At 44.3% G+C, this 15,954-nt stretch overlaps 1 protein-coding gene across 1 annotated transcript in view; it reads left to right on the forward strand.

The window, feature by feature from the left end:
- Positions 1-15,954, forward strand: part of LOC123024491 (calcium-activated chloride channel regulator 2-like) — a 73,491-nt gene that overhangs the window by 53,285 nt on the left and 4,252 nt on the right. Inside the window, exon 13 of the mRNA XM_044432244.1 lies at positions 3,516-3,752. Within this exon, the coding sequence (XP_044288179.1) occupies positions 3,516-3,752 (237 nt within the window). The remainder of the gene's footprint in view (positions 1-3,515; positions 3,753-15,954) is intronic.

Below are 15,954 nucleotides of genomic sequence, written 5' to 3' on the forward strand. Positions count from 1 at the left end.
AGCCACCTCATCCTCTGCCGTCCCCTTCTTCTTTTGCCATCTATCGTTCCCAACATTAGGCTCTTCTCCAGGGAGTCCTTCCTTCTCATTAGGTGGCCAAAGTATTTGAGTTTCATCTTCAGTATCTGGCCTTCTAAAGAGCAGTCAGGGTTAATCTCCTCTAGGACTGACCGGTTTGATCGCCTTGCAGTCCAAGGGACTCCTCCAGCACCACAATTCAAAAGCCTCAATTCTTCGGCGCACAGCCTTCTTTATGGTCCAACTTTCACAGCCATACATTGCAACTGGGAAAACCATTGCCTTGACTATACACACTTTTGTTGGCAGGGTGATGTCTCTGCTTTTTAGTATGCTGTCTAGATTTGCCATAGCTTTCCTCCCCAGGAGCAAGCGTCTTTTAATTTCTTGGCTGCAGTCCCCGTCTGCGGTGATCTTGGAGCCCAGGAAAATAAAATCTGTCACTACCTCCATTTCTTCCCCATCTATTTACCAGGAAGTGAGAGGACCAGAAGCCATGATTTTAGTTTTCTTAAGGTTGAGTTTCAAGCCAACTTTTGCGCTCTCCTCCTTCACCTGCATCAAGAGACTGTTTAGTTCCTCTTCACTTTCTGCCATGAGGGTGGTATCATCTGCATATCTGAGGTTGTTGATATTTCTCCCAGCAATCTTAATTCCAACTGGTGATTCATCTAGCCCCGCCTTTCTCATGATGTACTCTGCATATAAGTTAAATAGGCAGGGCGACAGTATACAGCCTTGCTGAACTCCTTTCTCTATTTTGAACCAATCGGTGGTTCCGTGTCCAGTTCTCACTGTTGCTTCTTGACCTGCATATAGGTTTCTCAAGAGACAAATAAGATGGTCTGGTATGCCTGTCTCTTTAAGAACTTGCCACAATTTGTTGTCATCCACACAATCAAAGGCTTTCACATAGTCAATGAAGCAGAAGTAGATGTTCTTCTAGAACTCCCTAGCTTTCTCCATGATCCAGCGTATGCTGGCAATTTGATCTCTAGTTCCTCTCCCTCTTCAAAATCCTCCCTGTACTTCTGGTAGTTCTTAGTCCACATACTGCTGGAGCCTAGCTTGTAGGATTTTGAGCATAACTTTGCTAGCATGTGAAATGAGTGCAATGGTGCGGTAGTTTGAACATTCTTTGGCATTGCCCTTCTTTGGGATCGGAATGTAAACTGACCTTTTCCAATCCTGTGGCCACTGTTGAGTTTCCAAGTTTGCTGGCATATTGAGTGTAGCACTTTTACTGCATCATCTTTTAAGATTTTGAATAGCTCAGCTGGCATACTGTCACCTCCACAGCCATTTTGCTTTCTTGCATTTCTTTTTCTTTGGGATGGTTTTAGTTGCTACCTCTCGTACAATGTTGCGAACCTCCATCCATAGTTCTTCAGGTACTCTGTCTATCAGATCTAATTCCTTAAATCTATTTGTCACCTCTACTGTATATTCATCAGGGATATGATTTCAGTCATACCTGAGTGGCCTAGTGCTTTTCCCTACTTTCTTCAATTTAAGCCTAATTTTGAAACAAGAAGCTCTTGATCTGAGCCACAGTCAGCTCCTGGTCTAGTTTTTACTGACAGTATAGAGCTTCTCCATCTTTGGCTGCAGAGCACATAGTCAATCTGATTTCTGTGTTGACCGTCTGGTGATGGCTATGTGTAGAGTCGTCTCTTGGGTTGTTGGAAAAGAGTGTTCGCTATGACCATCATATTCTCTTGTCAAAATTCTACCAGCCTGTGCCCTGCTTCATTTTGTACTCCAAGGCCAAACTTGCCTGTTATCTTTTGGCTTCCTACTTTAGCATTCCAATCCCCCTTGACGATAAGGACATCATTTTTTGGAGTTAATTCTAGAAGGTCTTTTAGGCCTTCATAGAACTGGTCAACTTCAGCCTCTTCAGCACGAGTGGTTGGGTCATAGACTTGGACTACTGTGATGTTGAATGGTTTGCCTTGGATTCGAACTGAGATCATTCTGTCATTTTGGAGATTGTATCCCAGTACTGCTCTTCCTACTCTTTTATTGACTATGAAGGCTACTCCATTTCTTCTGAGGGATTCTTGCCCGCAGTAATATACCTGATGGTCATCTGAATTAAATTCACCCATTCCTGTCCATTTTAGTTCACTGATTCCTGAGATGTCGATGTTCAGTCTTGTCATCACTTGTTTGACCACATCCAGCTTGCCTTGATTCATGGATCTTATATTCCAGGTTCCTATGGATCTTTGCAGCATCGGACTTTCCTTTCACCACCAGATACATCTTCAACTGAGTGTCCTTTCGGCTTTGACCGAGTCGCTTCCTTCTTTCTGGCGCTACTAGTACTAGCCCTCTGCTCTTCCCCAGTAGCATATTGGACACCTTCCGACCTGAGGGGCTCATCTTCCGGCATCATATCCTTTTGCCTTTTAGTACTGTCCATGGGGTTTTCATGGCAAAGATACTGGAGTGGATTGTCATTTCCTTCTCCAGCGGATCACATTTTGTCACAGTACAGTACTGTATACTAAAATGAAAACTGCATTTATTGTCTGAAATTTTTAGTGAGGAGTGGTGAAGCAGAAAAGTATTGTAAAGGCACTGAAAAGATTAAAAAGGCATGCAGTGAAAAGGCACAGATGCGATGGGAATGAGCTTGGGCGCAGAAGTGATGACATTTACGCAGCAACCACTTTTTCACTGTGCCTGCAGTTCCAACTTAGAAGTGTCATTTGAACTTCAAAGAGATTTTATCTCGACTCTAACCTTCGAACTCTGGATCGTTCAAAGTTAGAGTTGTTTGAACTACGAGGCATCACCATACTGACCATCTGCCAGCAGAATGCAATCTGCTGGTGGAACTGCTTCCTCCCCCAGATGCTGCTCCTCTTTTCCCTTCTTTCCTTCAGATACACAGACAGCATGACATGCCCTCCTTTTACTTCCCATGCCACCACCATCTCTAGTTTCTATCCTCCCTCCACTTGTGGCACTGACGCTCCCGTTCTCCTTTTTTTCCTGCAGCAGTAGCACAAGCAGTTTCCAGGACTGCATCCCGGCCAAGTCCTCACTCTTCTGAAGGGCCCCAAGAGCTGCTGTTGTTTATTTTCCTCTCTCCTTCCCACTTTGGAAATAATGAAGGTGGTGGTGGTGAAGACACTACAAATTTTTTTCATTTGGGACCATGACCTAATAAGAATAATGGGAAAGAATAAATAAGAGGGAAAGCAAGTGCTTCAGCTTTCTGCCTATTGGACTGCAGAAGAGATCAAACAAACAGAATTATATCTGGATACCAACTGTGCAAAGCTCATACCTTAAACCAAATGAAGAAATGCAGAAGCTGCAGTTGAATATAAACATAGGAAAAGGAGAAACTCATACTCCAGATCAGCAAGGGAAACAATGATGATTGCATATTTGTCTCAGTATAGACCAGCAGGACAAGAAGAAAGTTTGGGGGTTTGTTGTTACATGCTGTGACCCGTCTTATCATAAATCCTATTGCACAGGTGAAATAAAAATGAATCCACCAAGACCAGAGCCAAGTGTGAATGACACAGAAGCCCATCTGGGAAGATTCAGCAGGACTGCATCAGGGGGTTCTTTTGTCATGTCAGGAGTTCCAGATGTCCCCACAGATGTCTTCCCACCCTGCCAAATCACTGACCTGGAGGTGCAGCTCAATGACGACGATCAGTTCCTTCTATCATGGACAGCCCCTGGGAATGACTACGATCTAGGACAGGGTAAGTGCTAAGCTCTGAGCTGAGCAGAGGATGCTTACTAATTGCATGCAGTTATCCAACATTCCACCGCAGGTAGACCAATCAGAAAAACAGCTTACATAACTGAAAGGGTTAGGCACCTGCTTCATCTTCAGCAGCACTCTCTCCCTGAAGCCTGTTATAATAGCATTACCTTGTTGCAATGGAGAGAGGAGGCCCACCCTCCACACGAGCAGGCCTGGCAATAGCCCTTGTCCTGAGTGGGGCAGGCAACAAGTTGCTCGCTACCCACAAAGGCTGGCTCCCTTGGCATCCCTTCCTCTGGGAGCATCCTTTGTCAGTGCCACTCAAAACCGCCACTCCTGCGCCTCCTCATGCACAATACGGCCACCATTTGTATGCCTGGCATGCAGAAAGGGTGTACGCGTGGGAGAGCAGGCAGGGGCATCTGCTGCCCCCACTGCTGCTCCTCCCCTGCACTGCTGCCTGAACCAGAGTCAGAGACGGGCAAACAAGCAGGTCACCATGCTGACCTGCAGGGGAATCTTGTCGGTGGGAACCTGTTTGGGCCTTGGGCCAACCCGAAGTGTGAAATCTGCTGAGAGGGATCTGGGCCAGCCTTAGTTTTGTTTCTGGGCTGGGCACCTTAATTTCTAATGTGCTGTTTGTTTCTGATTTCGCAGCTGAAAAATATGAAATAAAAATGAGTGAAAATCCCTTGCAGTTAAGAGATGCTACATTTCCTGATGCCATCTCTATGAACACTTCTGGACTCATGCCTGCATCTGTGAGAGTGAAACAATCCTTTAAGTGTAACCCAGAAATCTTTGAAAAGGAAAATGGTGCCTTAATCTACTTTGCCATTCGAGCCATTGATAACAGCAGCAATGTTGGTGAAGTATCTAACATAGCAAGAGCAGTAGTGCTTCTTTCCTCACTGCCCACAACAGCCCCTAATAAATTAAACAGCAATCATGTGTTAAACACCCTAGCTGGAATCATAGCTTGTACTGCTGCAGTTATCATTTGTGCTATTGCAATTTATGTTGTACAGAAGTGAAGAAATGCACGTCCTCAAACAGCAATGCAATAATAATAAATAGAACTAGTAATTTATACATTGGAGAGGGAAATGAATATAGCCAGTGCAATTTAGAAACTTGAAGTGTTAATGTAATTTCTGAGTGTTAAGTATCCATCTCTGACTGATAACACACATACACCACATTTTGAGATGCATTTTTGTACGTTGAAGTCCTATTCATATTCTTTGTAGTCCTGATCATATCACATGTCCTGATATCCCTACAAATTCTGTAAAAGAACTCTATGGTCCTGGATCTGGGAAACTGTTTCCCCTCATGCATCAACGGAGAGGTAGGCGTAGGAATGCCACATACTCTTGTGTGTTTCCTTGGTCCTGTGAACAGCAACTAATGAAGTGGAGTAAGAATGCGCTCCCCAGAGAGGTTCGCCTGGTGCCAATTTTATATTCTTTTCAGCATCAGGTGAAAACCTTTTCATTTGCCCAGCATTTTAAATGTTAGGAAATTTAATCTGGTTTTAACTTTTTCACAGTCACATTTTGATTTTGCTTGTTTTTGCTTTTGATTCTGTTTTGATTTTGTTCCCGTTTGTAAAATGTTATTGGTGGTTTTATGTACATTTTTAATTATTGTTAATTGTTGGATTGTTTGTTTTGATTTTTGTAAGCTGCCCTGAGACGCTTTTGCGTATAGAGCGGGGTTTAAATATTATAAATAAATAAATAAATAAATAAATAAATAAATGTGGGTAAAGAGCAAGTCAACTGTACAGGGGGGAAGTGTTGCTCTATATGCTGTGAATTAAAAGGGAGGAAACTCAGCTGAGGGACATCAGATTTTTACACCCTTTGGAAAAGTGGGTGGTTGTTCCCAAATCATTATAAATTCAGCGAACGAAAAAGGCTTTCAGCTCCAGAAAGCTGAGAACTTGCAGCCTAGGGCTGATATGTCAACTGACATGCTCCGTGATCTGTGATGTGGTACAATGCCACGAATGATGTTTGCTTTCAACCTACCCCATGCACCCTAGTTCTGAGGCCCAAATCCAGAGGCTAACAATGGAGTTCCTGGGATCGGCGAGGATGCTCCACACTTATCTAATATATATTTTTATTTTCATAAAATGAAACAAATAAATACACAGCTAAATTATACTAAGCCATAAGAAGAAAAGTGTACCCAATATCAGGACCATTAGGCACTTATTAAATCGTATACCATTTCAGGAAGCCCCTTTCCCCTTTCTAAATTGCAATAAATCTTGTGAAGATTCAAACCCCTTCCCTTTTATTAGTACATACTTAACAAGTGGTCCCCAAATATAATCAAAACTATTATTTGTAAAGCACCTTTTCACTTTAATATCACATGTTAACTTATCATTAATTATACTTCAAAATTCTCTGTACCAATCAATTAATAATCAACTTTACTTTCCAACTATTTGCTATAATTAAGTTTGCACCTGGTAGTAAGTTACTGTTTAATATTCCATCTCCATTGATCCTTATCAAATATGGACGTTCCAGGATTTGATGTTCATCCATCGTTTTCGATGAGGACCTTGACATCTAACGGGTTGTGAGCTGTCCACGGTGTGTCCACAGTGGCTGATAAGGCCAATACGGGCACGGAGTGTTCTGCCACATGTTGGGCAGACATGTGTGGGCACCACTGTTGCAACACTTGCAACTCTGGCTTTACAGAGTGCTTGCTTCTCTTGTGCTATGGTTGAACTGCTGCCTTCAGATGTTTGGCAGCCTTGGTGGATCAGTGTGCGCCATGTCGATTGGTCTCGTGCCAGGGTCTCCCAGGAGGTGGTGTCGATAACCAGGGACTTGAGAGAGGCTTTCAGCGTGTCTTTGTATTGCTTCTTTTGTCCCCCGTGTGATCACTTTCCTTGAGACAGCTCACCATAGAAGAGCTGTTTGGGGATGTGGTAGTCTGGCATCCTTGCAACATGGCCTGCCCAGCGTGTCTGGGCTTTCATCAGCGGGGTGTGAACTGACAGCAGGCCTGCTCTGGAGAGGACTTCTGTGTCTGGCACCTTGTCCTGCCACCGGATCCTCAACAGTCTGCAGAGGCAAGTTGTGTGGAAGTGGTTCAGTTGCCTAGCGTGCCTCCTGTATACTGTCCAAGTCTCACTGGCATACATGAGGGTAGTTAGCACTACTGCTCGGTAGACTTTAAGCTTTGTAGCAAGGCTTATTCCACAGTGGTCCCACACTTTGGTCAGCAGTCTGCCGAATGCAGAGCTTGCCTTGGCGATTCTGCAGTTGACCTCTATGTCAATTGTTACTGTGCGGGAAAGGGTGCTGCCAAGGTATGTAAATTGGTCCACTGTTTGCACCTTTTGTCCCTTCACTGTGATGGTGGGCTCTTCATGTTGGGCTTTCGGAGCTGGCTGATGCATCACTTTGGTTTTCTCTGTGTTGATGGGGAGGCCAAAGTTGTCGCATGCTGCTGCAAATTTGTCGATGCTGATTTGCATTTCCTGCTCTGATCCAGCATTCAGGGCACAGTCATCAGCAAAAAGGAGGTCTTGTAGCACAGTCTACTTTATCTTGGTGACAGCTTGGAGTCTTCGCAGGTTGAACAGTTTTCCATCGGTCCTGTATTTCAGGCTGACTCCCAAGGAATTGTTCTGAAAGGCATCTGTCAGCATGGCTGAAAACATTATGCTGAACAGCGTCAGTGCCAGCACGCACTGTTGCTTGACACCGTTTGTGACGGGAAAGGCCTTTGAAGCTTCTCCGTCGTCCAAAACACGAGCTGTCATGCCGTCGTGGAACTGACGTACCATCAGGATGAATCTGTCAGGGCACCCAAACTTTGACATGATGTGCCACAGACCTTCGCGACTCACAGTTTCAAAAGCCTTGGTGAGATCCACAAAGATGGTGTACAGTACACGATTCTGCTCTTGACACTTCTTTCGGAGCTGTCGGGCTGCGAAGATCATGTCCACAGTGCCACGCTCTTTGCGGAAGCCACACTGTGTCTCGGGTAGTAGACCCTGTTCCAGGTGGTCAATCAGGCGATTCAGCAACACATGTGCAAGGATCTTGCCTGCGATGGAGAGCAGTGATATTCCTCTATGATTATCACAGACTTGTCGATTTCCTTTCCTCTTGTAGAGGTGTACGATGGATGCGTCTTTCAGTTCCTGAGGAATGGATCCTTGACTCTAGAAGGACTGGAACAGCTGAGTGAGTTTGTCGACAAGCACTGTACCACCTTCCTTATAGACTTCCGCTGGGATCACGTCAGATCCTGGGGCCTTGCCATTGGACAGCTGGCTGATGGCCTGTAGGGTTTCAGTCTTTTGATGGTGGGACGTCCAGGCTGTGGTTGATACCCGCCTGGGGCATTCTGTCAATCTCCTCGTTATTGATGGAGGATGGGCAGTTCAGTACAGATTGGAAGTGCTCAGCCCAACGCTGCAGAATCATAGTCTTCTCAATAATGAGAGTTGCATCATCTGAATCCAGTAGAGGGGAGCTCCCTGAGGGCTGAGGTCCGTACAAGGATCTGAAGGCTTTGTAGAACCGTTTGGCATCGTTTCTATCAGCAAACTTCTGGATTTCATCTGCTTTGGCACTCAAGCAGGAGTCCTGCATCTTGCGAAGCTTGCTCTGTACGGTCCTGCGAGCGTTGTTGAAGGCATTTTCTTAGCTGTTGACAACGGGTTGTTCTGATGAGCACGGTGAAGGCGGTGCTTTTCAGCAAGTAAGGCCTTGATCTCTTCATCATTTTCATCAAACCAGTCCTGCTGTTTCCTGTGTGAGGGTCCAAGCACCTTTACTGCAGAAGAGTGCACAATATCCCGGAAGTGTTCCCAGTCCTTCTCAGAATTTTCCTAATTGCGGCTCTGAGAGTTGGTTGTCAAGATCTTCTGCTAATGAAGCTGCTGTGTTAGGGTTCCTCAGTTTACTGACATTGATCTTTTTCATCACAGCTTTGTTTCCCTGCGGACGTCTCTTTGGCTTGATGTGAAGGTTTACTTTGGAGATGATGAGTCTGTGGTCAGTCCAACAGTCAGCACTCGGCATGGCCTTGGGCACCCTTACATTCTGTCTGTCTTTCCTCCACATGATGACATAATCAAAGAGATGCCAGTGCTTGGAGCGTGGGTGCATCCAGGACGTCTTTTTGCGAGTGGGCAGGCAGAAGATGGTATTAGTGATGATCAGATCATGAGCTGCACATGTCTTCGGTAGTAGACATTTACATTTGCCAATTCCATTTTTTCCAATGACGCCATCCCAGGCAGAGTGATCGGATCCTACTCTCATGTTGAAATCGCCAAGTAGAATCAGCCTGTCGGTGTACTTCACGGATGAGAGTAGGGCATCGAGATCTTCATGAAACTTGTCCTTTACTTCATCCAGATTCGTCATTGTGGGTGCACAGGCGCTGATCAGTGTGACTTGCTTTCCTCTCAGTAGTGGGAGATGCAGTGTCATAAGTCAGTCATTCACGCCCATGGGAAGACTGGCAAGTATGGGGACAAGACGATTCTTAACCGCAAAGCCAACTCCAGATTCACAACGTTCGTCACTGCTACGTCCACACCAGAAGAATGCGTAACCGCCTCCTGTTTCTGTGAGCTGACCTTCGTTGGCTAGGCGAGTTTCACACAGGGCCGCAATATCGATGTTAAATCTTGCAAGCTCTCTGGTGACCAGGGCTGTTCTTCTTTCTGGTCTATCTGCTGAGGGGTTGTCTTGAAGCATGCGTACGTTCTATGTGCCAATAGTGAGTGGTGTTACCTTGCGTTTTGTTTTAAGTTTTGTTGTTCGACTGCATGAGATGGGATCCCCTCCAGCCGCAGTAAGCTGGCCAGGGTTCTGTGAAGCAAACAATGTTTAGGGCACCTTTTCTTGCCCCTTCCTCTTGCTATGGAGGTGATCAGTGCAGTCCTAAAGTGGGCTGCTCAGTCACTCAGGTAGACGCCGAGTCCAGTCGTTGCTTCGGTCAGCAAGAAGACAACCATTAGACCTGAGCCGCCTGTGTGCGGGTCCGCGGCTACAGCGCCCAGTGTATCCACACCTGCTGCTTCGTCGCTCGCCCATCGCCACAGAACTTTGAGGTTTACGGGACTTGGGGATGTCAAGACTTGCACATGGATTGGATTAAAGTGAGGGAGAGGTGTACATAGTCAGCTTCACTCTCTCTTCCCAGATTCCATCTTGCTCCAGTGGCAGGACAAGAGTCGAGACGGCTGGAGACGGGCTGGGCGCAGTGGTTGACCAGGGCGTCTTCATGTCTTGCCATGCTCTTAGCATACCACAACGCTTGCAGAAACCACCTTCATGACCGTTGGTCCTATTCTCGTAGGTCTCATCCGCTCAATCCACCGGAGTCTGTCTTCACATGCTCGGGACAGACAAATCCCTATCTCACCGAAGATCTTGACCCAATAGCTACCCTCAACCTGGTTTGGCCAGCCTGTTGAAGCTGTTGCCCGGGGTGTGGCTGCTGTGCATGCTGCAGCTACTGGGAGCCTCAGGTGAGAGCTGGGTGACAAGTGGGACGAGCTGCCCTAAGAGGACATGACATGCCCCTACACCAGAGGTGCTACCCCTCCCTGATCACCCCATACACATCCAGGATTTACTTCAATATTTAAACACATTAATACTTTCTTTAAAAACCTCTTTCCAAAATTTCTTTACATATTCACATTCCCAGCACATATGGAAGTATTTACTCATTCCCCAGCCACATCTCCAACACAGAGGATTTAATTATCTGTATGATTCAGTTTTACTGGGGTTAGGTACCACTTCCATACCAGTTTATATTTTTCCTTTATTTTTGCTGATATACATTTTAGATTTCTTATACCACATATTTTCCCACTCTTCATTACTAATATTTCTTCTGAAGTAAGTTTACTATAATACTTTATTGGTCCTCTTCTTCTAATAACATTTTATAAAATTTACTTACTATCCCTTTCATCTGCATATTATCTTGTTTTTCCTTTTCCACTATCATATTTTCAAATTCAGTGTAATCTCTACATTTATTTAACTAATCTTTAGTCTGACATTCTGAATCATGTTAAACCAAATTATGTTTCCCCTTTGAATACCACCTCTACCTTTTCCTTATTATTCATTTGCTCTAACCAGGCTTTTAACTTAGTAATGTGTTTATTCTCCAACATTTCCCCCAAACTTTCTCTCAAATGTACTTGAAATCCGTCTAATTCTATAATTGGATATAATGGTATTTCTTGTTCCAAATTTGTAGCATATTCTTAAGGAAATGAATTTCTATCTTTTTACAATATTCTAATTATCATATTGTTTTTAAAAAATTAACAAGGATATAGCTGCCACGATGAGGCGGCCAGAGCTCCGTTTAAACCGGTAAAAAGGGGTGCCAACCGCCCACAAACTGGCCCATATGCCCCTTATGCCCCCTGCAACTGGGGGGGCGGAATGATTCCCCCGTTGCCCCACCTCGGAGCCCCACAATGCTTTTCTCAACGGCAGGGAAAAGAGGAACTAACAGCCCTCCCTCCCCCACCCCGCGCCGCCCAAAGCGCGCAGCCGCAGCACCGAGAAGGGAAGAAAGGGGAAAGAGCGGGAGCAGTTCCAGCGGCACGCTCCGTTTCTGACCAACACGCTGCCAAGGACTCTGAATCTGGCGGGCGACCGGGGAGGGAAAGGAAGCAAGACCCACTGGGTCCACCTTCGCGTGTCAGCCACTTTACGTTCCCCTCCCTCCACAAAAGGGCCCTGTTGGGCAAAAAGAGCCGACCCCCGCCTTACAAAACAAGCTTTGGAGGCCAGCAGCAGCCCCACAGTAGGAATGCCTGCCTGCACCCATTCTTCGTTTCCCACAGGAAGCACACGCGAGTTCCCCCTGCTGCAGCCCCCATGGGGAAAAGTTCCTGCAGCAAGCGCGATATATTGGGCGGAGAGCGCCCCCTAGTGTTGGGGCGCTGTAATGACTGGAAAATGGACGCTTTTCTTAATGACAACACCCAGCTTTACTGTTGCAATCAATGTCAGCAACATGCCCTTCCTAGAGGAAACGTGAAGGGCAGTTGAACCAACCCTGGGCAAAAAACTTGCGCTCCCAGGGGGTAAATTGAAGATGATAAAGCTAAGTCTAGCCACTCTTAATCTGAAAAAAAAAGATGAGGCATTTGAGGGGCAGCAAAAAACTAAGACTACACACAGGAGAAGAGAAGAGAAGAGAAGAGAAGAGAAGAGAAGAGAAGAGAAGAGAAGAGAAGAGAAGAGAGCTACGGAGGGATTAGAAGTTATACTGCAACTGAAGAAGTAGTGAACATTCAAAGTGCTTCAGATACTTGCGGGTAAGACGTGAGAACCCCCAGACACAGAAAAACTGATAAACACACTCAGGAACCCTGAAAATGAGTCCAAAGAAAAAAGCCAACCACAGAATGACTCCACCAGAAAACAGAACAGGGGTGACAAGACCTGACTTTGAAGCAATACAGCACCTAATATAAATAATGATACACAAGCTTGTGGCAGCAAAAAGAGAAAAGTGCTAGTTATGGGAGTCTTTCTATGACATGAATGGGAAAATATGTACACAAGCTGACCCTGAGAAATGTCAGGTGTGCAGTCTACCTGGAGTCAAGGTCAACAATATAAGCAGTAGATGCTTACTACTCATAAAACCTACTGATGAGTACCCCCTTTCTCTTCATGCCTGTGGGAACAAATGATACAGCCAAAGAAATACAGAGGAAATTACATCAGACTTCAAAGCTTTGGGCAGGAAAATTAAGAACACTGGGGCCCAGATAGTCTTCTCCTAAATCCTTCTACTTAGGGGAAAAGAAAAATGACAGAGAAAGAAAAACACTCCAAGTAATTACCTGGTTAAGTCACTGGTGCTAAAGAGAGAAATTTGGGTTCTGATACTAAAAGATAAACTTCTTGGATGATGGACTACTGGAAAACAATGGGTTGCATCCCTCAAAGCAAGGAAAACAAGTTCTTGGCCACAAAATAACCTCTTTAGGAGGTCTTTAAATTAAATCATGCAGTGGAGGAAAATGTACAGCAGGGCACTACGATAACATGAAACACAATAAGCCCCACAGCAGAGAAAAAAAGTCTAATAAGAGCTTACCAAAAAACATACCAAAAAACCCAGAAACAAAACCATGTCACAGCCCAAGTGAACTGCAATATTTCTACACTGATGCCCAGAGCATGGGTAATAAGCAACATGCACCTGAGTTCTAAGTACATGAAGGCAACTACGATCTTGTGACAATTACTGGAACGTAATGGGAAGGTGTCATAACTGGAATTCAAAAAATAGATGGGTAAAGTCTTCAAGGAAAAATAGAAGGGATAAAAAGGGAGGTGGAGACGCACTATATGTTAGGAATACAGTGGTGCCTCATACTTTGAACTTAATTTGTTTCAGGAGGCTGTTTGAATTCTGAATTGTTTGACCTCCAAAGCAATGTTCCCCATTAGAAATAATGGAAAGGGAATTAATCTGTACCCAGTCCCTGAACAATAACAAAAGGCACTCACTGAAAAGGCACTGAAGAGATCAAAAAGGCACTCACTGAAAGGGCACTGAGGAGCTTGAAAAGGCATTCAGTGAAAAAACAGGAGATTGAAAAGGCGTTCACTGAAAGGGCACTGAGAACAATTGAAAAGGCACTGAAGCATTTTTTTTTTACTGTGCCTGCAGTTCAAACTTAGAAGCATCTTTCGACATTTGGAACAATCTAATCTAGATTTTAGCATTCAAACTCTGGAATGTTCGAACTTAGGGATGTTTGAAGTTTGAGGCACCACTATATCTGCAATGAAGTACAGGAGGAGGAGCTAAGTAGTCACCTTGACTGCCTCTGGCTCAATCTAAGAGGAACAAAAAACAAAGACAACATAGTCATTGGTGTCTACTACCATCCACCAAATCAAAGAGAAGCTGGGGACATTATCATTGAAAAACAAGTAGCCAGTGTTGCAATGAGACATGACATGGTCATCATGGGAGATTTCAGCTTCCCTGATATTAGCTGTGAGAAACATTCAGCCAAACATGGCCCTTCCAAGAGATTTCTCACATGTGTAGATGTTAACTTCCTCCAGCAGAAGGTGGAGGAAAGGATGAGGAGAACAGCTACACTAAACCTAATCCTAATCAAGCATCCTGGAAGTCAAAAGTTACAGGAAGCACCGGAAACAAGAGGATGACTGGTATGCCGCATCTGTGCCTCTTTGTGAGAATCTGGTTGGGGTGAGGTTAGGAAACGGTGCTCTGAAGAAAAAGCTACTGAGCACTAATTCATCAGGGGAAGAGTCTCTTACCTATTATGAGTGGTGACTAAGCATCTTTACTTTAAGAAACTTTAAGCAACCAACTCATTATTGAAGAGTGATAGTGTAACTCTTATGTAAACAATACCCATTCATAAATTTCATAATGCTTGTTCATTTTGAAAGATGGTCTTGGTGGTGATGGCGGTGCATGCCTATGCCATAGGGACCTTTTAAAAGAAAGTGTCCTTAAAACGCTTCTTTTTAAGTATATATAGCAGTTTTATTGTAGTGGCATTGGTTCAACATTTTATAGCCAAGGCAGTATCTCCTAACACTGAGTTCTGCCTTCATTAACAACTGTGGGAATGATTCCAAGCTTCTGAATTGTTGGTTTCTTTGTATGTGTTGGTAGTGCCAGATAAACTAGAGTGTTTCATTCACAGGTGGGCTTTGGAACTACATTAATTGGTTGTTACGGATGTTAGCTTCAGGGAGTGTGTGACTTGGACTAGGGCCAGAGTGTAGGGCAAAGAGCTAAACCTTGCAGCGTAGCTCTTGTCCAGATGGACACTCTGCCATTCTTGCTATATGAAATTTAAACTGTGTCATGAGTGCAAAACACAGAGCTTATGTCTTTCCATTTGACTTGGCTGGGCCCAGTGTTTCTTGTTTCAATGTAATATATTATGGGGGTGATTTCTTTCCTAGTAGTGTTGGAGTGAGTCTTATCAGAAGTAAAGTTGCTACCACATGTATTTCTAGACCCATTGACTTCCCCTTCCTTTTACATGGATAAAACTGTCATGGGAAATGGATAATTGATGTATTTATCCCAAGAGAAAGGCATGTGGCTTTCTACCAATAGCCACCATCAGATCCCCCCAAGTATAAAAATGGCAATTGTCCAAGCATCAGCAATTCTGCAGAAAAGGTCCTCCTGTTTTCTGCAAATTCTAAATTACTTTTATCTGTTCCCTCACCTGTTTTTGGAGACTGGCTCAATCCCTCCATGAAGAATCACAGAACACTATTCCAAGAGGAATCTCATAATCACCAAAGTCTGTTGCTGGAGATAGGTTTGAAGGTTTTTGGAAATATGGTTGAGTTCTTTGACAAAGCTGGTCTGGAGTTCTAAGTTAGTGGGGTTGTCTTCTCATACTTCTGGCAATCTTTGCGGTTATCCAGAATAAGTAGATCCATTCATTTCCTTTCGGAAAAAGGCTAGTATAGCAAAGATACATTCTGTTAGCAAGTCACTCATCTTTGCACACATACAAAATATACAATTAAGCTATGAGGCCAGGAAAATGATAACCAGAATATGCTGGCTCATGCTCTCTTGCCTCATTGTGAGTTTGAATGACTTCTGGGAGGTCATTAGTGGGGCATAAACAGAAAAGCCCCACTGGTTGTGTTTAATATTGTTCTGTGAGTAGGCAAGTTGTTGAAGATGGTCATTTATTTAAATATTTAGAGTCTATTTTTGGAAATAACTTTGAAGTTCTTAGGAAGCTGAATTGAGTTCTTTAACAAATCTGACCCAGAAGCTTGTTCTAAGATACTGGGGTTGTTTCTTTTATCATAGATCAATTCTTTGAGTTTCAAAACAGCACAGCCACTCATCTTTGTATGCATACAAAATATACAATTAAGCAATAAAGCAAGACAGTGATGACTAGAACATGCTGGCTCATCGTTGTCATAGCTGCAATCCCTTGCTTCATTTTTTTTGCTATGTGACTGTGTGGAATTTCCAAATGGCCCTCGAAGCACGTTGAGCCAAAGGGAACTATATGGGTGGCTATATGAGACTTTAGGAACTGTTCCCAAATAGCCAAACACATCATACTTCCCTTCTGAATGGCCACTGAAATGCCTGCACACAGCAGTTGTCGA

Source organism: Varanus komodoensis, unplaced genomic scaffold (assembly GCF_004798865.1).
Source record: "Varanus komodoensis strain SLA01 unplaced genomic scaffold, ASM479886v1 scaffold24, whole genome shotgun sequence".
In the NCBI taxonomy this organism is placed as follows: Eukaryota; Metazoa; Chordata; class Lepidosauria; order Squamata; family Varanidae; genus Varanus; species Varanus komodoensis.